Genomic DNA, 21327 nt, shown 5'->3' on the forward strand with positions numbered 1-21327 from the left:
TTCGGTGGGACTGCAGGTTTGGGCGCCCACGGATTATGACGTTATCTGCGGACGTTTCATGGAAATTTTGACCTTCTGATCTAGATACGTCACCGTGGGACCACCAACTCGTGTCGAGCATGAGGATCGTGGCCGATGGACGGCTAGGATTTGAGGGGGCAGACGCTAGCAAGAGGGTTACGTAGGATCCACGGGGCTTCCAAGGAGGAAAGTAGGATGGTGAGAAGAGAAAGAAACGAGGCTTATCAGCATGCACAACAATAGTTTTTAGTTTTTTTGTTTTTTTAATTTAAACGTCTAGCTAAAATTGATCACATAGAGAAAGGCTAATAATTAATTAACCCTCTCCAGTAGTCTTCATGTCTTGTTTTTTTTTTTTTTTTTTTTTGGTGTAATTCATTTCTTGTTTTCCTACTCAAGAATATACTGCACACAGATAAATGATGACATAAATCATTTCCATAATGCAAATATTTCTGGCTTAGATGTCTTATGCACAAATAAAGTTCACAAGTACATCGATGGGAATAATTAACATCTAAAAAGGAAGTAAACCGAGTGTTTTCATGATTATTTGTCACTTTCAAATGTTATAGTCATTTGAAATAAAGTAGCATTGCAAACAAAAGTATTATATAGCTTCAGACATTCTAGCTTCAAGGCATGAAACTGAGACTAGGCTAACCTAAAGTGAAAAAAAGTCAGCTTGGTTAAGAAAGCTGTAACTCATCCATGGCCCTGTAAGTCCAGGTTGCACACTCAAAAGCCAACGAAGTGCAACAATCTCCCAACTAGACACAGCATCCTCTCACTCATAGGTGTTTTGTGTTACATATTATCTTCCATCTCATGTAAGCAGTCATCGTTTTGTGGCTTTCTTAATTCGATAGCAATTTATCCTAAGTGAACCAATCTTAATTTAGTAAATCATCTCAATCTCTTTTAACTTAAGGAGCAATGAGTAGCACCAGCATAACTTAGATTTCGTAGTTGAAAAATTATAGTTGAGTGATTATTATCATGAAAATGTGGCTAATTTATTGCCAGTACAAAGGTTGTAATATATAAAAATATTGATGAATTATACTAATTATTGAGCAATATTTTAATTACTACATTATTTTTGAAAATCTATAGAGTATCTTGAAAAAAAGTGACTTCTAATTATATCACATCGAATGCAGGGAATGCTTTTCTAAGAATATCAGGAAAGTTGTTTTTTTCTTGCATTGCTATTTGTGATCTTGACACAATGTAGAAAAAATAGGATTGGTAAGTAATACTATTCTAGACTTCCTAATACAAGAATCAATCCAAAAAATATTATAACAATATTATATATTTATCTGGATAAATCTATTATTAAAATAAATAAATTAATAAATAAATTAAAATATTTCATGATCTTATTGAATGTTCTAGAAAAGACAAAGAGGTTGCTCCATTTTTTTTCTCGTATATGATATATTTCTAATTGAACTAAAATTTTTTTGTGGATTAAACTTTTTTATAAATCTCAAGAATGCAAGTTAAGCAGGACTTTTAATGCCATCAAATTAGATCAATATAAACATTTGTTATTCTTTTGAGGCATTCATTTGGAAATAAGAAAGTCCAATAATACTAAAGTAGAGCTTCACGGAATCTTCTTTTTGGCCTTTGGTTACATTTGAAAATGACTTATAAATTTTATTATGACCCTCCCTCATTGATTATCCCATCAACGTGTCCAAATCAAGCCCACCGTTACAACAATTAGTGTTTTTTGATGACCACAATTTTCATGTGCACGAACCTTTTTACTTTTTTTTTTTCTATTCCAATAGATCCATTTCTTGTTATTTAATCATTTGGATCAATTACACTTATATCGAATACAAATTTCAAAAATTTTGCCTGAATTTTTGAATCAATTTTTAAGGTCTCCATTTAGTGGGGTACTTCAGATCCTTTCCTTTGGGGCAGGTTGTAGTCGAGGAGGGAAAAAAAAAGCCTCCAAAAACTACTGCTAAACAAACAGAATGCCCTGTAGAAAGCCTATAGCAAACCATAGAGTGGGTGTCAATTATTCTGTAGGCACCCTGCGGTAAATATATATATATAGCAAGGGATACGACATGGTGCACGCTATGTGTGTCTTTAACTTATAAATATATATCTATAAGACATTTGGTGTGTTCCTAAAATGATATCTAAAAGAAAATCATAAAAAAATTATATACAAAAAAAATAAAGAGAAAACTAAAGAAACATCGCAACAAATAGTCAAATATTGAATCTACGGGCTCACCAACTTTAATTATTTTTTAATATCCTTGGATATCTTGGTATACTTGGTCTCGTAGAACTAATTTCTAACCCAACATCACATAATAATTCTTTTATATAGAATTATTTTAATCAACAATAACGTAATATATCAATGGTAGCTAAGAAAAAAATTCTGAGGGAATGCGATTCACTATATTATCGGAGGCCCATGCATCATATATAAATAAATAAATAATATATATATATATATATATATATATATATATATATATATATATATATATATATATATATATATATAAATAATATATATATATATATATATAAGGAGAATAAAAAAAAAAAAGAGGAAGACGAGAAAGCAAGGAATCGGCATTACAAATGCGATTCGCAGGTTTGTTTGTACTCTTCCTCTTCCTTCATCTCTATCTAATCTCCAGTCCTGATCTATTCTGCAATCGCTATGCTGTTTGAAAGAGACCCAACACCATCTTCCATCTACTTCCATTTTATATCCTCCCCTTTCGTCTATCAGGACGAGTTCTGATCTCGCTCATCGTCGCCGACGACGGCCATTTTTTTCTGGAAAAAAAAAAATCCTTTTTTCGAATCATTTTTCGTTTTCTCCGTCTTTTGAACGGTAAAAGGTGAGAACTTTGAAGGGTTGGTTGATTAACTGGAGCTGAAAAATTGTCTAAATACCTTTATTTTTCTGTCATGTTTCTTGCGTTTTTCGATCTTCGATTGGATTTCCTAGGTTTATTCGTGTCTGATCTCCTTTGATGCGTTTAAAATCTTTGGTTTTATCGAATTGTCTCTGTTTCCATGAATCAGTTCCCGTGCCTATCCTTATAACTGGAGCAGATTCCTGCCAAGTATCGTAAGTAAAAGCCGGGAACTTTCATGGTTCTTTATATTGTTTTCTAATCTCGGGTTAGTTTCTTTGGCTCCCCGCGTTTAATTTCCTTTGATGCCAATGGTGTGCGAGTATTTTTCTTGAAACTTCCCATCACGTTGCTGGGGCTTTCGATAATTGAGGGAGTTAACTGTCAAGGTTAGTCGATCCCCACTTATACCTAACTGGTTGTTAAACCATCAAAGGAAGACTAGTTGTTAGTCCATTTCATGGATTTTAGTCTTCTGCTATGAATCCTGTGATCAAATGGAGCCTTTCGATGGCCCAATTTATTGAACTATCTCTGATGCCCAGTTCTGTGCTGATCGTCTTCTTTGCTTGCCCTTTAATTTCACTTAATTGAGTGAGCGCTGTGCTATTTTATGTTATTTTATTTTCCTTTTTGGAAGAATTTCCCTCTCAGTGAGCTGCTCTGTATTTCCTGTTTCAAGTTTTTAGGCTTCTATCTCTATGCTACGACCTGTCTCAAAATTTCTGCAAGAATACTACTTTTTTTTCTTATAATTGCCACAAGCATTTGCTGAGATGCCACTTCTTCACTTCTATTTTGGTGAATTTCTTTTTTTTGGCAACTGCTCTTTAGTTGCAATAAGGAGCTGCAGTTATTCCTGTAAGAGTATCTCATCATTCACAGGATTGGGTGGTGACTAATTTCTCATTCTTGATATCTTTTCCATCTAAATTCTACTTATTTGGCTTTAAAGCGCCCACTGTATTGGGTTTCTTTATGAAGATTTGTTCTAACTGGCCTGTTCTGAGCTCCTTGTAACTTGTTTGCTTGATCTCAGGATGTATTATTGGTTCCAAGTCAACTGAACTGGTAGCAAGAATTTCTTTTTTTTTTTTTTTTTTCCAAGTACAGTGGAATGCATCTAATATTCATAATCAGTACTATATCTGACTTGATTTGTTTCTTCATTTTTTAACTTGAATTTATTTTCTATTATGTTCTTATCTGAAGCAGGTTGTAGACAATCAACTACATTTGGTTGCTGGGTCAAGGAGAGCATATATAATTGAACAAATTAGGGATTCATTGGCTTAATATACCTGGAATTACAATAAATGGGTTCGGAAGGGCCTTCAGTGATAACTGTTCATGTTACTGGATTCAAGAAATTTCATGGAGTTTCTGAGAATCCAACAGAAACAATTGTCAGCAATCTGAAGAAATTCATGGAAAAGAAAGGATTGCCAAAAGGCCTTGTTCTTGGGAAATGCAAGGTTCTTGAGACTGCCGGACAGGGAGCACTTGGTCCACTTTATGAACTATTGGAGTCTTCTGTGACTGGACGGGACAATGAATCTTCAAATATGGGGCAAATCATTTGGGTTAGTTGCTAAACTGATCTCTCTCTCTCACTCTCTCTCACTCACTCACACACACACACGCGCGCGCGCGCGCACACACGCACACTTCCTTTTAGGATCAATTTTCATGTGATTTAGTGACTATTAGAGGAAATTGTGCAGGAAATAGACATTTTGTCTAAAATTAGCCTAAGAAGGATTTTTAACTTTCCCAATACCTCATTCTGCAGCAGTATGCATTTAATATGTTGGACATCAGTGTTCTTGGTAAGGATCCATATTAATATATTGAATGATACTTTAGATGACAAAACAAGGTGCTATGAAAATTATGCATCATTATAGTCTAGTACCAGGATGGTATCAAGTAATCTATCAACATCTTTCAAGTGCTATTATTCATGGGGAACAAATCCTGTTAGTCCTCCTTATCTTGTTCTTATGAACTGTGATTTTGCAACCAAATAACATTGGCAAACATGACAACTTAGCTTGGATATGGCATTGTTACAGTTCAGAGCCGTCAGAACTCAGAAAAGCTTAATTTTAGTTCTATTTCAAAAAGATCTATATAATGCATTCCATCTAGATTTCATGGCCAGATAGCTTCTATAAGATTCCTGAATTTTACGGTAAATGCTCGGTTAGCCTGATTCTCAAACTTCATATGTTGACTGCCATTATATCAGTAAGAAAGAAGGTGCTAGTTTCTTTATTAGCAGTTTGGTATCTGACCCTTGAAGCTATCAGTTGTTCTTATCAAGATGATGAGATAACTGGAGCACCCCCTTGGAATGTATGACTCCCACTCTAATTGATGAGTTTAGTTGAATCTGCAATATTATTCTAAATAGGTCACTTGATAGTTAATAATGCAATATTATTCTTTATTTATGTGATATCAGTCACATACTGTATCTAATCAGTCAGTATCCATTCATATCTCATAATGTACACTATTTCTTTCGCTTTCACTTAGTCATGGTTTTTCTGCTTCATCCTCAGCTATCTTTGCAGACTTGATTATGAATTATTTTAACATGGTTTCTTACTTTCAATTCCAGTTTATTTTTTTCATTCATGTTTTCCCTATCTTTTGATGTTTGACCAGATACATTTTGGAGTCAATAGTGGTGCAACAAGGTTTGCCATTGAGAATCAAGCATTCAATGAGGCTACTTTTCGTTGTCCAGATGAGCTAGGATGGAAACCTCAGGTTGAATCTGCTTAACAATGTTGTTTTTCTTATCATTAGTTTCTATGTTAATTTTATACATTTAAATTCTTTGGTATCAATTTTTCTTTGTTGTTTGTATTGCAGAGGCTTCCAATTGTAACTTCTGATGGAAGCATCTCACGAACACGGCAGGTATGCTTGCTTTGATGGCACTTATATTAATTCTTTTATGTTGACAACTTTTGGTGGAGACTAGTTGGGACTGTCAGGTAATAGATAATATCTGTTCAAAATAATTTTCTAATGATCTTTTTTTGACATATATACGGCCATTGAAGAGGCTTCCAGATTCTATCATATTCTATCATGATAGATTAATTTGTGGGCATTAATGGGAAACAGATGAAAAAATGTTCTGTTAGACATATGGTCGTTTAATTCCTTTTCCAGAAGTTCTACCGCAAACATTTATCAATCTTGCTTGCCAAGGCATACTTTGTCGCAAAGCTTTATTATTTTCTTGGAACGCCCATTATTATTAGGAGTCACAAACTCATTCATTTAGCCTTCCCATTTGTTGTAGCAACATGAGCTTGTGTCTGAAGAGCCTGCAGTTCTTTGTTGCCCATATTCTTGAGAACTAGAATGCCTGCTGAAATTGGATGAGGGTGGGATTCGAACCCATGATTCGTACCCATGTCACTGGTGTCAACAACCAGTGACTTTACGAACTCAGCCAGTTGGCATCCTCACGTCACACTTCATATTAGCAAGTCTTTATCTCAACGGGTATACAAAATTAATGGTTCTGTTGGATGGTTTAATTGAGTAGTTAAAAGCTTCAAATGATGTAATGGGTCTATATCTAGGAATTTATGAGGACCTTTGCCCCACTTGCTGAGATAACTATTGTTCACCAAGTTGTTGCATGACCAACATTCATTTTTATTGGCTTTAAGGCTGAAACAAAGGATTACTTATTTTTTTTATGAAAACATTGAAATTACAAAATAGCCTATCACAGTGTCACTTGTCTCTTTTATCATGTTGTCAACTTTATAGGATTATTTTAAGTCTCATACGGACTACTTGTTCCTTCTTTACAAGTAAAAACATCTAATTCTGGCAAATTGGTTTTGTGCATAACGAGGATAGGATACCAAGAACTCATATCCTTTTTCGCACCTTTTTATTCTTTTTATAGCAAGATCATTATTCAAGAAGCTAGAGCCTAACTTAACTGTATATATGTCTAGGCCTTTTGATTACTTATTTCTTACTGTCGTTATGCAAGGTCTATAGCTGATCCTTTGTCACATGCTTTTATATTAGTCACTCAGATCTAAAACTTCGATAGGATGGGGTGAGTTGCTTATGATCCTACTCAAAATATAAATTTGTTTGTCACTTAGTGTGTCTTACCATCTCTTGGTTAGATATGACTGGTACCGTGACATGTAATCATTGTTCTGCATTGCATTCATTATGTCCTGAAGCTTGATATTTTCACTTGTGCCTCTTTTTTCCATCTGTTTTCGACTTCATATTCTGGTGTATTATGTTATTGTGTGGTCGGGTTGGTGATGTCCTTAACTCTATTTGGATATTCTTTTCTCTCTTGAGAAGTTATGAAGCTGAATATTATTTAGTTTTTGTGTGTTAAGACGGAATATTGTACCATGGTGATACTGCTCCAAACTAGCCATCTTTCATGCCTGAGTACTTGGGGCTTACTAACAGCACTCCCATCAACTTAGTTTGTGATAATGAATAAGCTTATTATCTGGAACTATCCAAGTCAGCATGTGTCCCTGGTTGCAACTTGTTAATATTTGACTTTTGGAAATCCGCGATGTCAAACGTTATAAACGTAAATAAGTCAAAAATAGATATGTACAGAAAACAATGTACTTCTGAAGCAAGCTAGAAGATGTAAACATTATCTCCATGAAGAGAAAATTAATTAGGGAAGTTATTCCTTTCTTTATTTTAGAATATTTTATAATCTTAATCAGTATTAGTTGATTAGCTAAATATGCACTGGAAGGTCTTGTTCCCAAATCTTGATATCTTGCTTTTATTAGCCAAATTGTCCAACCTGTCTTGAACTCCAAGTCCTTGTCCATGTCTATGCACCATCATGAAGATATATGGATTGAATACCATGTTTGTGATATGATTTCCCTAAGTTTCCTTTTTAAAAGATATCCATGTTTCTTCTTGATTTTAAGGACATTTTTCTAAGAGTCAACATATGTAATATCAACAATTACTGTCAGACATATATGGAACACTGGGTTTAGGCATTTAGCTGATACTGGTAGAATAAAAGTCATAATTCATCAGAAGAAAATTGTTCAGAAGATCATTCAAAAGGGTTGGACTATAAAGTTTTGTGTACAACTGCATCGTCAGTTTATGAAAAGAGTGTTAACAAAGTCTTGGATTATTATGAAGGCTCATACTTTGCAGCATAAGCATTCAATGTTAAGGTTAGTATAACTATAAGGTTTACTATATTGGTGCAAATTGATCATGCATCAACAAGTGTAATGTAAAGTCACATCATTGTAATATAGTTTCACTTAATTCCAGTTGTTAAGAAGACATTTTCCCTATGTGCATAGCTTCCATCCTACCTCATGATTCTACATAATTAATGAGTTTTAATCATGTAAGAGATGGAATATCAACTATAATGTGAGATAGTTCCTAATTCCATTGTTTCTATATTATCTGGGGTGCTTAGGTTCTAGAAGCTGAACATATTGGCCTTTCACCTGCATTTCTGAATTTGAGTCCAGATGTATTTTAAGTCATATGTTTACTTCACGACTAATCAACTTGTCCATTAATTTTCACATTCACAGCAATATTCATTTATAAAAACTAAATGATTCATTTAAAGAAAAGATTGGTCCCTTTCACATTATGGTTTTAGAATTTTCTTTCTTTTTCCCCGTTTCTTATGGCACATACAAATATATAATGCTGATAAAATGTGTTTTGCCAACATAAGGCTGGTCATGTTGTTCCTAATTCTGTTGTTTCTATTTTATCTGGGGTGCTTGGCTTCTAGAAGCTGAACATATTGGCCTTTCATCTGCATCTCTGAATTTGAGTCCAGATGTACTTAAAGTCACATGTTTACTTCACGACTAAACAACTTGTCCATTAATTTTCACATTCACAGTAATATTCATTTAAAAAAACTGAATGATTCATTTAAAGAAAAGATTGGTCCCTTTCACATTATGGTTTTCGAATTTTCTTTCCCCCCTTTCTTATGGGGCATACAAAAATATAATGCCAATAAAATGTGTTTTGCCAACAATAAGGCTGGTCATGTTACTGAAGATGTGTAGTCTGCAAATTCTGTTTCCCCATCTCATTGGACTTTACCTCAGCATATATCATCTTATTTATAAATATGTATGATCACATACATTTATTTTGATAATTTTCGCTCTCATTATCTTTATCATTGTGATTTCAAACTTTTATCATAGAAAATCTTGCCTTTTCAGTTTCACATATTTTTCTAGCTTTAAGAAAGGTTCCTTTTTCTTGATAATTCCACAGACTTCTCTTCCTGTTAATGAAATTGTCAATGGCTTAGCCAAGATGGGGTATGATGTAATGCCTTCAGATGATGCTGGTCGGTTTGTGTGCAATTATGTCTACTATCATTCTCTCCGGTTTGCAGAGCAACGCAGAATCAATTCTCTCTTTGTACATGTTCCTCTTTTCTTGACCATTGATGAAGATTCCCAGATGCAGTTTGCTGCTTCTCTTTTGGAGGTACTAGCTTCCTTGCACTAGTACTTCTCCCAGTTCTATGAAAAAAGGTCCCCCTGCGGAAACGTCTTTTCCATTCGGACCTTTGACATTTCAAGTGGTCAGATATCGATCATAGGCTAAAAGGAGAAAAAAAAAAAAAGCTTATTTGTTTGGTAGTCCAAATCTTTGTATGTCGTGAAGGTATGTGCACAATGATGGCTGATGAAATCCACTGGAGAAGTTCATATGCTCGTGTCTGTTCCATCCATGTATGTGCAGAAAGATGGCTGATGAAATTCCTGTATGCTTCATGGAATGCAAAGCAATGCTTGTGTGTATTTTGGTTAGATCTTTCTTGCAAGACATGAATCTTGTAAAGAAGTCTATATATTGCTCTAATAAATTTCGAGAAAATTGTTGCCATTTATCTCATTTACTCTGTTTCCCATGTAAATTTACCAGTAGTTTATTTTATATTTTTCCAGTGTTTTCAGTGGGTGTAATTATGGTTGGCATGAAGTTCTCTGCCATCATTCATGCCCACCTTGTCTGGTTTCATCTATTTTGATTTATATTAATGCTTTGCGGGGATTGGATACTATTTTTTTCTTATAATAGCATGACAAATTGAGTAGTACTTATCACTCTGGATTCCCTTTTTTGTGAAAAAAATTGTCGGTGAATGCATTTGAACATGCCATATTGTTTTATCGATGAAATGGTCCACATTGTAATATATAGAACTACTGGTCTGCCTGGCCTATGCTTTGATAACAGCAAGCCTGCTATTCTCAAATTCTGGAAACACTAATCCACCTTGCCTACCCTAATTAATATTCCAGCTCCCCGCCTTGTTTACACTGAAATGTCATCAAATTCATTTATTTATCCTGTTGTCCATATGCAAATTTCACATAAAATCTTCTAGTATTTTCAGATTATGGTAACATCTATTTTGCCACAGCTGGTGTTTCAATCACTTCGGATATAATGTGAACTTGAGAGTGTAGTGAACTTGATTCATGAATGCTGGCATCATTTGTTTTAAGATGAGGAAGCTCAGTATTATAGGAACTGATTGCTAGTTTTGATATTGGCTATTAAATCTGCAGGGGAGTGTGAAGCTCAGGACACAAGGACAGACCTTGCATGAGATTCTCTAAAGCTCCTAATGGCTCCAAGGGTTCAAGACTTGCTGCATTTTTTTTATTTTAGAAACATCATAATGTGCATTGCTGATTAACCATGACATTCACTTTTGATCATAGTTATCAAGTTTTCTGAGCTCCTGTTTGCAAGACATCAAGACTTGATGGAGGTCATATAATCTTCCAAATTGAAGGCATGATTATTATACATACAAACACTTTGGTCTGCAAGGAGAATATTAGCTACTCACTCTTCATTATCTCACAGACTAGCTTGAATGCTAAAAAGTAACAACCTTGGTGTCATCAGATTCAGACTTTTAATAGCATCCATCCCACGGGATTTTATTCATAGTAAGACGCACCATCTAAATTAATTGCTGCTACCCTTTATCAGTTGGTTAATAAGGATACTTGTCGACTATAACAGGATGGTGGTGCTACCATTCCATGAACCAATCCTGATACCTTATAATGATAAGCATTTATGTCTATCTATTTCCTATATGCAAGATCCATAAATACAAGCTTGTTCCTAGCTAAGACATGAATTGAGATCCAAGCAAGAAAAACGACAATTTCAGGTAATGTAGTACAAGATAAGTCGTGTACGCTGGAATGATTTTTCAAATCAGTACTAGTTTCGTGAAGTCCATATAACAAGTGCTTCCACCATCGAGCTTCACCTCTGGTAATCAAACTTTTTCTCCAGTAGAAAATTTTGCCATGTTTACATCTTTCATGTGACAGTTCAGACTCATCATTGAGAGGCCTATAATATATAGAAGTACTCAGCATCCAATTTAACAAACTCACCATAAATCTTGTGAAGACTCCAGCACAACTCTTGATATGCTGTACCTTGATGATGTTCAATTAATCCGGCCTCTTTTTAGGGGATGTTTGATTCACAATCAGAATAAAAATCGAAATGATTTAGAATCAGAATCGGAATGATCAAATCTCCTGAAGTATTTGGTTCGTGACCGGGATCGGAATCGAAATTGAAATGAACATTTGAATCTATAGAAGAGAATAAGGATTAAAGGGATGTTTGGTTGGGGGGAGTGAGGATCTGAAATCGGAATCGAAATGGATGACTCTCATTTCAAACATTTGGTTGGAAGAAGTCTCATTCCAATTTCGATTCCAGAGTAGAATGAAAATGGCTCAATCTCTATAGAACTCAAGGAGTGTTTGGTTCGCAACCGGAATCAGAAAGAGAATGAGAATCAGAATGGCTTGAAATCGGAATCGGAATGACCAAATCCTCCAAAGCGTTTGATTCGTCACCGAAATCGAAATCAAAATTTCAATCCATAAAGGATAGTAGGGATTGAGTTCTATATAGATTGAGCCATTCCCATTTAACTCTGAAATCGAAATCGGAATGAGACTCTTCCCAACCAACCGGTTGGAATGGAGTCATCCATTCCGATTCCAGACTCCCACTCCCTCCAATCAAATAGTCTCTCAATCCCTACTCTCCTTTATGGATTCAAATTTTCATTCCAATTTCGATTCCGATCACAAAACAAACACTTCAAAAGATTTAACCGTTCCGGTTCTGATTTCGATTCCAAGTCATTCCGATTCTCATTCCCATTCCGATTTCGGTTACGAACTAAACACCCCCTAAGTTCTATATAGATTGAGCCATTCTCATTCCACATTGAAATCAGAATCGAAATAAATCTCCTCCCAACCAAACAGTTAGAATAAGAATCATCCATTCTGATTCTGATTCCAAACCTCCACTCTCTCCAATCAAACACCCTCTTAAATCAATAATAAGCTTCTTAAGATCAACCCTTTTCCCCATGACATGAAATGGAAGCATAAAACTTCATGCTTGTTTTTACTGACATTTGCTTTCTATTTCCTCAATCACTCTTTCTTCCTGGTCAAATTTTTAACTGTATACATAGCTCTGTTCCGTGCCCCACTGAAAAGGGATCACCATACTCAAAAAAACAAAAGAACAGATAACAAAGCCTTCATTAACATTGTAGGAGATCATTTGCTAAAAAAACATCGTACGAGATGAATAACGAAATTTTCATCAACTCTCATCATCATTTTTTTTAAATGCCCCAAGACCTCCATACTTCTAATAATTGTTGCTTGCCTCATCCCTCAAATATCTTTTTTTTCTGGAGTTCTGAACAAGAGTAAGTGCCATCAAAAATAAGCACAAATATTGACATAACCATGTTGCTAATAGTATCATTATGGAATTACAGCAAGTCATGATAAGATCGCTTAAAATTACGAGTTGATAAACTTCATGAATGCTAAGATGCTTTGAGCATATGCCCTTTGGTATAAGGGTTCCCTTGTCACAGATTCAATTCTTCGTGTACATGTACGCTATATAGTGCGCCAGAAGCTTCTTGAGATTTCAGCAAGATTTATCCCCAGTCCACGAGGGGAAGAGGTGGATAACCCCCCTCTGGAGGTGGTCTCAATGATGGAGGTATGTTGCCCCATGAAACTCCTGTGTGATCTAAGACCATGCCCCCTGTGCATAACCACAAAAGAAAAGAAAAAAAGTAATGCACGTGTATTAGTTATGGGAAAAATGTACTTGTGAGTATTGACGTGAGCCAGTCATACACAGAAAGAGGATTTCAAGGCTAATATTACCCATAGCCGCTGGGAAATGTTTATTGGAGCTATAGCAACTAGAGGGCTCATGGGGAAGAGAAGAGCATTGCGACCAAGTAATTGGATAGGGAGGAATCATATGGAACAGGAAACAAGCTATAATCATATCTATATATCAGCATGAGGAATCCTACCACATTTGTTCCACAAAAAGGTCAAATCTTCTATCTGTGAGAATTACGATGTCATTACTACAATCCATCGTACCGATATTAGTAATCAGGTATCATGTAGTGATATATCTAAATTAGTATAGCTTTGCAAATGTCATGCACCTATTTCTGAAATAGTAGAAAATGATAGCAAGATTTAGCTTCAAAGCAGATACTCAAACTAATCAAATATGATAGCCTAGATAGAATCCAAAATCATAAATTTTTAATTTAATTTACGTTTGCCTCACACCATTTACATTTTGTTTCTAGCTATCTCTTTTTGGTATTCTTTATTCTTTATACATGTATGTAAAACCTAGTGGCTGTTGATTTACCTGACAGAATTTGATTACCCAAAAAATTAGGTGATTGTACTGTCTCAACAAAATTCAACCCTGCGAAAAGAAAAAAAAAATCAATTGTCAAAAGTTAAAGAAGAAACCTTTGCTAGAACATATACAGAAGTGGGACATGGATAATTCAATAAAGTAATTTAATAAATGCTGCATAAGTTATGAGTACCCTCATTCTTTTCATTGAAGTTTAAAAATATTCAGATTTCTTTAGATGTTGACCATGACATGCCAAAAACAAGATTTTTTTTTTCCCTAAATCTATCTGTATATACTGTTGTGATTTCAAGTAATTGTTAACTTTGGAAGAGCACTTCTGATGCCCATTGATAAAGGGATAGATTTTAATTCAATGTCCACTTGAGCTAGCCAGTAGGAACTCGAGCTGTTATATGAATTTGAGTAACATATAGGTAAATCTAGTAATATCAAGTGTTAGAAGGGAACTCAATGCAGAGAACAGAATATGGCTTTGAGCATCCATCAAAATCATGAATCCTCCGGTATAATACAGCACCAGAACCCCAATGACAAAGCAGTATTCGGATTCGGTCACTTGTTTTCAGTAGATGACTGGTAGGTGCTGTCAGACCCCCCAGTGACAACCTACTAATAAACCAAGCGACATCAACTACCTGGATGCCAGGTGATGTAAACTTGCTGAGGGTGCAGTCGGATATATCCAATCTATATCTAATCCATATCTGCTTCAGATATGAACCAGATACAGCTAGAGATCTGGATACATAATTATACAACTCTTTCTTGGATATAGATATAAGAAGGATAATCCATATTTATATACGGATACTGTATAATCTTAACGTATGCATGTACCTACCATTCTGATAAGAAGTCCATAATTCATGTTTACATAGCTATAGACCTATTTATTTGCCCATCCAGTTTGGATTTGATAATGGCCATCTAACAACATCCTTTTCCTGTTCTCTCACCTTTCGAACTTCCCCAAGCTTACATCCGATCCACATCCTTGTAGACCGACATGTAACATGGATATCAGGTACCCTCACTTTGTATTTCTTTTAATTACAACAAGCACAAACATTTTTCAGTATTTGATTAAATCCTTGTACTCCTAGTTGTCATCGGAAGGCAGCTATTCATATAATTATTCATGAGTCTTACCTGTAGGTATTCTGCTTACCTAAGTTCAGTTAATCACGGACACATCAAGTAACCAACAGGTTAGTGAACAGTCATGGCCTCAAGTCATGATTATATCATTACTTCAAGACTCAAATCCTTTAGACGCTGCTTCAAGCAACGATCATGTCATTTATATACATAATATACTGGCACCGCAAAGTCAATCACTTTGTACAAAAAGATAGAACATATGACCGATACTACAAATAAAGTGTTCTCAGAGTAATATCATGACCAATATGGTTGCTTTTCCTGCCACAAGTATGACTTTGCTAGAACCTAGACATGTGTTTTTTACCTACAATCAGAAGCACAATCACTTTCTAAACCATCATTAAAGTCATTTTTTTTCCACAGCAACATGTGAAAGAACTCACCTATGTACTGCCAGCCAGCCAGCCAGCCAGCCATAGGAGCAGTTAATAGTGCTAACCTCACCAATGAACATACAAAACAATTTCTCTACTTGTCATCATTCCTTGAAGGAATCAGCAGATAGCACATACGGTTAAACAATAAAAAGGATCAAAACTCTATCATAAGCAACTCACCGGATACCGCTGGAGTTGGACTTGCAACATCTTGCTTTGGATGAAAATATTTACATGCATCTCCATACTTGCAGGTTCCCTACCGCACCAATTACACACATATTGGTAACATAATTCCAGAATTTGATATTTGAAGAAAATCCCCTCAGTATAGCCCTAAATCCTTTCAAATCTGCTTTCCTTTTTTTATTGAGACAGGGATCGAAGTTACGTCTTATTTATTCTTTTCTTTTCATTTTTTTAATTTCTCTCGAATTTCTACTAAAATTATAACGATTATCCAATAAAGATGCAAACTTTTGTATTAAAGTTTTCATCTTGCATGATGTGCGGTCATTGAATTCGGGCTTTCTTCAATTTTCCGTCTTTTTTCGCGAGAAGAAGCGAGAAAAGTGGAAAAGAACAGAACATGGGTATTATTTTACCGTGCGAACGAAATGATGGCAGACTCCTTTCGCCAAGCTCCCATCGGGTTGAAGAAGAGGCCCGCCACCATGTGGCTCCGCTGATAGAAAGAAAAGAAGTTAAATCCACAGATCGCACGAGGACTGTTTGTGGATATGCGTCAGAAAGAAAGAAAGAAAGAAAGAAAGAGAGCGTGGTATTCGAGATAAAAGCTAATATTATTCTGGTACCTTTGAGGGAGTCGTACCAGAGGGCGCGGGCACGCTGGTGCTGGATGCCCTGGAGGTGGCGCTTCCGGGCGGAGGGCGTGTCCTGGAATTGCTTGTCGCAGTAGTCGCAGTAGTACTTCCCCAATGGCATCCTCTCTCTCTCGCTCGCTCGCCCGCCCTTCTCTCACTTCCTCGCTCCTTTTATATGGGTGTCAATGTGTATGGAGGGCAATTGGCCGCAAGGAGGGCTACTTGAGGTTGAATGCTCATATTTTTGGGCTTGACTAACTTTCAATGACTTGTGCAAGACACTGAAATGGGTGCAGTTGGGTTTAACCCACGACATGTTAGAATCCCAACTTTTGTGGCCATAATATTACCTTTCGTAATAGTGAGAGTTGATAAGAAACGAAGTGAAATATAGTAGAAGTTGCGGTGCTTAATCATTTAACTTATTTTAACCCATTGTAAATTGGATTAGATTACTTATGTTCTTGGATTTTTGATCTATTGCGTAAATAGGTTGGATGTGGGTTGATGGATTTTTTTTATCTATCCTATATCTGATTTGATTTGTATTTTGTCGGGCTCAACTTGATTATCACCTCCAATAGAGTTAGAGATGTCACGCTCCAAATTTCGGACATAACATGATCATGCTATCAAGAAAAATAGTTTATGATAACAATAAACCAACATTCATCTTTTTAAATATAATAACAGATGCATCATAAATAAAAGTGATAATAAAATTCAATTCAAATTCTTAATTAAACTGAAACGGATTTAGAGCATATAAATCCAAAAGCAAATATCAACTCAAGTCTCAAGATTTATAAATAAATAACTATAAGTCCATGATCATAAAATAAATTAAACTTCTAGTACAAAATTTTCAAGCTTGCTTCACAGATTTCCAAGTCTGAATTCCGTTCGTCGGTCCTAACCTTATTCTTCTATACAAGAAAAAAAAAATAAAAAGAATATGAGCTATACTAGCCTAGTAAGTAGAACTTGCGTTTCCTTACCAGATCAAGCATAAGTTTTATTTTTTATGATAATATAATATTTAAAAAATAATAGATATTATAAAAATAAATATTTCATAGAGCATATAATAAAATAAGTTATAAACCCATCATGCATGCATAAATATATATATTACATAATCATGAATCATAAATCATTCTTGTCATGTATTCATATAATGTTTCAAAATATTGCTCACAGATATTTATGCTAAGGCACTATTATACCCATGACAGGGCCATATTTCTTAATCGACAGAGTTCTTATTTCGTGTGCCAACTTTATACCCATTAGTGGAACCATGTTTCATGTGGATGCTAGCTCCGAATGTCGATCTTTCCGAAAAGATTTGTTCAAAGCTATCTGAGAGCCTTTGAAATCTTTACATCTTTTTCTTAAAATATACATATACATAGATAGAAAAATCATAAAATTTATGCTTCATAATCATGCTATTTTCATAAAATATATTTATGAAATCGATGTTTATAATAAAATATATTTTTTTATATCACATATATTGATCTTTATTTTATGAAAAATATAATTTCATCAATAACAAATTATTTATATAGAAAATATGATAATTTTAAAAATAAATAAGGAGCATAAGATCCACTTACCTCGATCATCCTAGATCTTAAGTCTTTCTTAAATGAATCAGATAATCCTATTTAAAATATTAAATTATAATCAATTTTCGTTCAATGAGTTCAATAAAATTAAATAATGAAAGAGTTCTTTAATCGAATGGTCGATCTGATAGACTGTCCGGACAATGAAATAATTCATAGCCTCCTAGCTGAGGATTCGATCTAAGTAACTCTAATCAAAGAATCATGGAGCGTGGATTGGATCAAGATCAAGATTGATCAACAGAGTTCATCAATAATAAATTTCAAAAGTACTAGATGGGCACGACATGGGTTTGACATATGTACAAATATCAAAGCAATTTCAGGTCAAAGTCAACATATGTTCTTAGAAGATGAAGGCAAAACTCAGTACAGGATTCATAGACCTTCTTAGAGAGAGAAAGTCGATCATGAGAAAGAAAATAGAGAGAAAAAGTAGAGAGGGAATCTTCGTATACTTTAGAAGAGGCAATCATGATCGAAATCATCAGAGATCATATCAAGGTAATTCATATGGGTTAACTGTGATCAGATGCTATAAATTTCGGATAAGGATCGGACTGAGATCCAACCTACAACATAAATATTAAAGCGAATCCAGATTTCTCTGAAAAGATCATATCAGATTCATAGTAGGATCCATGAGTTAGATAGAGAGAGAAAAAAAGAGAAAAGAGAGAGAAAATCTTGGAGGAGAGAGATAAGAGAGAGAGAAAAAAATTTCTCTTTTTCTTTTCTTTTCTTTTCTTTCCTTCTTCTTTTCTTCTTTTTTTTCTTTGGCTGAACAGAGGGAACTGGTGGTTTGTGGCTCTTGACCGGAAGATCGGCGATGGGTAGCGGCGGCACAGGTGAAGGTCCGACAATGATGGTTGACAGCAGTGGGGCAAGGGATGGCTGATGGCAAGTGACCGGCCAACAAAAAAAATAAAAAAAAATTCAAAAAAATAAGAGATCGTCTCCCTTTTCTTTGATTTTTCCGATCATCGATGGCCAAACCTCTAAAGAAGGAAGCTAGGGAGGTGGGGGTCATGACCCATGGGTGCGACACCATGGGCGACGGCGCTTGTCACGCCCCCGACCCGAGATTTGCGAATCGAGGGTCGCGGCAACCGCCGCATACTCATGAAGAACTCTCTCCATAAGCATGCAAGGCATCTCATCACGATATCAAATGCATCGCAGCGGAATAAATTCAAATAATTATTATTCAACTGTAATTCAAGTAATCATATCAAATTGTCTTACATCCAATAAAATTTTTACTAAAATAATAAATCTAAGTTCAATGAAGTGTTGACAATGCTAATCTCGCCTCTAAAAGCTTTGCCCCAATATTTCTTCCCACGCTCGAAATTAATTATCTGAATCTGAAAAATAGAAAGAAAAGTAATGAGCTAGACAGCCCAGTAAGTAACAAGCATCTCTACCAGATATTTCAAATATTATATAATTTTCAAGAATAATGCTGCAAATAAACATAAAAATATATTTCATGCTGATTTAATGCAGATCCAATATTTCTTAATATTCACATATAATTATAATCATAAATTCGATCCGATTCAAAACACTCGAAACTCAACAGTCTTGACTATGACCAACGTTTAACCCCCATTGGCGGGGTCCACAGAATACCAGCGCACAACCCCCACTGGCAGGGTCCAGAAATACCAGCGCACAACCCCCACTGGCAGGGTCCACAAATACCAGCGCACAACCCCCACTGGCAGGGTCCACAAAGTACCAACGTATAATCTCCATTGGCGGGGCCCACTGAAACATAGTTAGGCTGAGAGCATAAATCCGATCTATATCAAAACACTTAGTACCACAATATATATCATAATCTTTCACTAAACATGTGCATAAATCGATATACCATAACATTTCAAAAGCATTTTTCTTTCAAAACATAATTCCATAAATCATGCATAATTTCAGAGAATAATTATTTATTTTCAGAATAAATATGAAATATCTTGAAAAGATGATTCATTACTTACCTTTCACGGAGCACTGAATGAACGGATCGACTAACTTCTAGGAGATTCTTCCGTGCCTATTATCCAAAATTATATTTTTACATTAATTTTAATTCAAAATTAAATCTAAACAAATCCCAACTCAAAACCTCACTTAAAATCGACTCTTTCCTAAACTCGATCAAAATCATCAGATGAGACCTCCCACTACGCTAATCCTAGAGGAATAACTTTAGAGAGAGAGGAATCCATCAAGAGAAAGAAATATCTTAGAGAGAGAAAATTCTAGAGAGAGAAAGTAGAGAGAGAAAGTCCAATTTCAGAGAGAGAAAGTCAGGGTTCAGACTGAAAGAAGAGAGAGAAGAGAGAGAAACTCTCTCTCATCAATTTTAAATTATTTATTTATTTATTTATTTATTTATTTACTTACTTATTTGTTCATATATATATATATATAAATATATATATATATATATATTTTATTATTATTATTATTATTATTATTATTTTCTTTTCTTTTCTTTTCTTTTCTTTTCTTTTTTTTTCTTTTCTTTTTCTTCTTTTTCTTCTTTTTCTTTCCTTTTCTTTTTCTCTTTTTCTTCTTTTTCTTTTTCTTCTTTTTCTTAGTTCTTCCCGTGCCGGAACAGAGGACCGGCGTCCTCCGACCTTGACCGGCCGTTCGGGCCACGGCCACCGCGGCGGAGGTCGGCGGCCGACGGGGGCCATTCCCCCGGTCACGGAGGGGCGGGGCCGGCGATCGATTTCGATCGCCGGTGCTGGAAAAATCCACAGGAAAGAGACCAAAACAGAGGTCTCTTTCCCCGACCGAAAATTGGCGACTCTCGTCGCCGGCAGCGCGCACAATGCACGGGGAGGAAGGAGAAGAAAGAGGGGAGAAAGAGGGAAACTTACCTCAGCCTCCGGAGACCTCGTCGGCGGCAATCACGGCGAGAAATCAAAGGGTGTCCGCGGCCTTCGATCGAGAAAAACGGAGAGAAAGAGAGAGGGAGGAGGTCGATCTTCGGTCTCAAGGGGAATGGGTCTTCTTATAGAGAACCCTAGGACTCCGAGGGGTCCTAGGAGTCCTAATTTCCATGGGTTTCGCCGGAGAAGAAGACTCCTATCGGGAGTCTTCTTCCCGGTTTGCTCTGTTTTTTTTTTTTTTTTTTTTTTCGTTTTGGGCTTTTGTGGGCTTGATTTGGTTGGGCTATCACAGCGCTGGTGGCCAGAAAAGGGAGGGAGAAGACTCGTTCAAAATAGAGAAAAATAGGAGTTCTTCTTTTTGTAGATTTTCTGGCAAATCCGATGGTCGGCAGGGGTGCACGACACCGTGGAAAGGAGGGGAAGGAAGAGAGGAAAGAGGGCCGAGGCTTACCTCCATCATCGGTGAGGTACCTGGTAAGGATTTGAAACGAATATGATAAGGGTGTCCATGGCTTCAACGAGAAAAACCGAGGAAAATAAAAGAGGAGATCCGGTGCTCGTCGTGGCCAGCTTTAAAAGAGAGGAGAGGGGATTTATAGATTGGAGGGGAGGCCGAATCCTTTTCAAATTCGACTTCTCCTCCG

General features: G+C 35.8%; 2 protein-coding genes across 7 annotated transcripts; one reads left to right on the plus strand and one right to left on the minus strand.

Annotated features, from left to right (window-relative positions):
- The first annotated feature begins 2605 nt into the window (after positions 1–2605).
- Positions 2606–9887, plus strand: LOC105057301 (uncharacterized). 4 transcript variants are annotated; one of them, XM_029268189.2, is made up of 5 exons: positions 2606–2665; positions 4152–4519; positions 5610–5714; positions 5820–5867; positions 9258–9887. In XM_029268189.2, exons 2-5 carry the CDS (start codon positions 4253–4255, stop codon positions 9495–9497), a joined length of 660 nt encoding a protein of 219 aa, XP_029124022.1. In that variant the 5' UTR covers positions 2606–2665; positions 4152–4252; the 3' UTR covers positions 9498–9887. The 4 variants fall into 4 exon arrangements, with proteins under 4 accessions (XP_029124022.1, XP_029124023.1, XP_073104474.1 ...); XM_029268190.2 differs by lacking the exon at positions 2606–2665 and adding an exon at positions 2677–3325; XM_073248373.1 differs by lacking the exon at positions 2606–2665 and adding an exon at positions 2677–2918 and having other exon boundaries at positions 4149–4519.
- A 2753-nt stretch (positions 9888–12640) lies between these two features.
- Positions 12641–16363, minus strand: LOC105057299 (zinc finger CCCH domain-containing protein 3). 3 transcript variants are annotated; one of them, XM_073248740.1, is made up of 5 exons: positions 16135–16340; positions 15925–16004; positions 15500–15578; positions 13761–13820; positions 12641–13109 (listed from the first exon to the last, which is right to left on the minus strand). In XM_073248740.1, exons 1-5 carry the CDS (start codon positions 16262–16264, stop codon positions 13015–13017), a joined length of 444 nt encoding a protein of 147 aa, XP_073104841.1. In that variant the 5' UTR covers positions 16265–16340; the 3' UTR covers positions 12641–13014. The 3 variants fall into 3 exon arrangements, with proteins under 3 accessions (XP_073104841.1, XP_010938177.1, XP_010938179.1); XM_010939875.3 differs by having other exon boundaries at positions 12641–13124; positions 16135–16334; XM_010939877.4 differs by lacking the exon at positions 15500–15578 and having other exon boundaries at positions 12641–13124; positions 15925–16047; positions 16135–16363.
- Between the last annotated feature and the right edge of the window lie 4964 nt (positions 16364–21327).

This window comes from Elaeis guineensis, chromosome 14, assembly GCF_000442705.2.
Source record: "Elaeis guineensis isolate ETL-2024a chromosome 14, EG11, whole genome shotgun sequence".
NCBI classification, from domain to species: Eukaryota; Viridiplantae; Streptophyta; class Magnoliopsida; order Arecales; family Arecaceae; genus Elaeis; species Elaeis guineensis.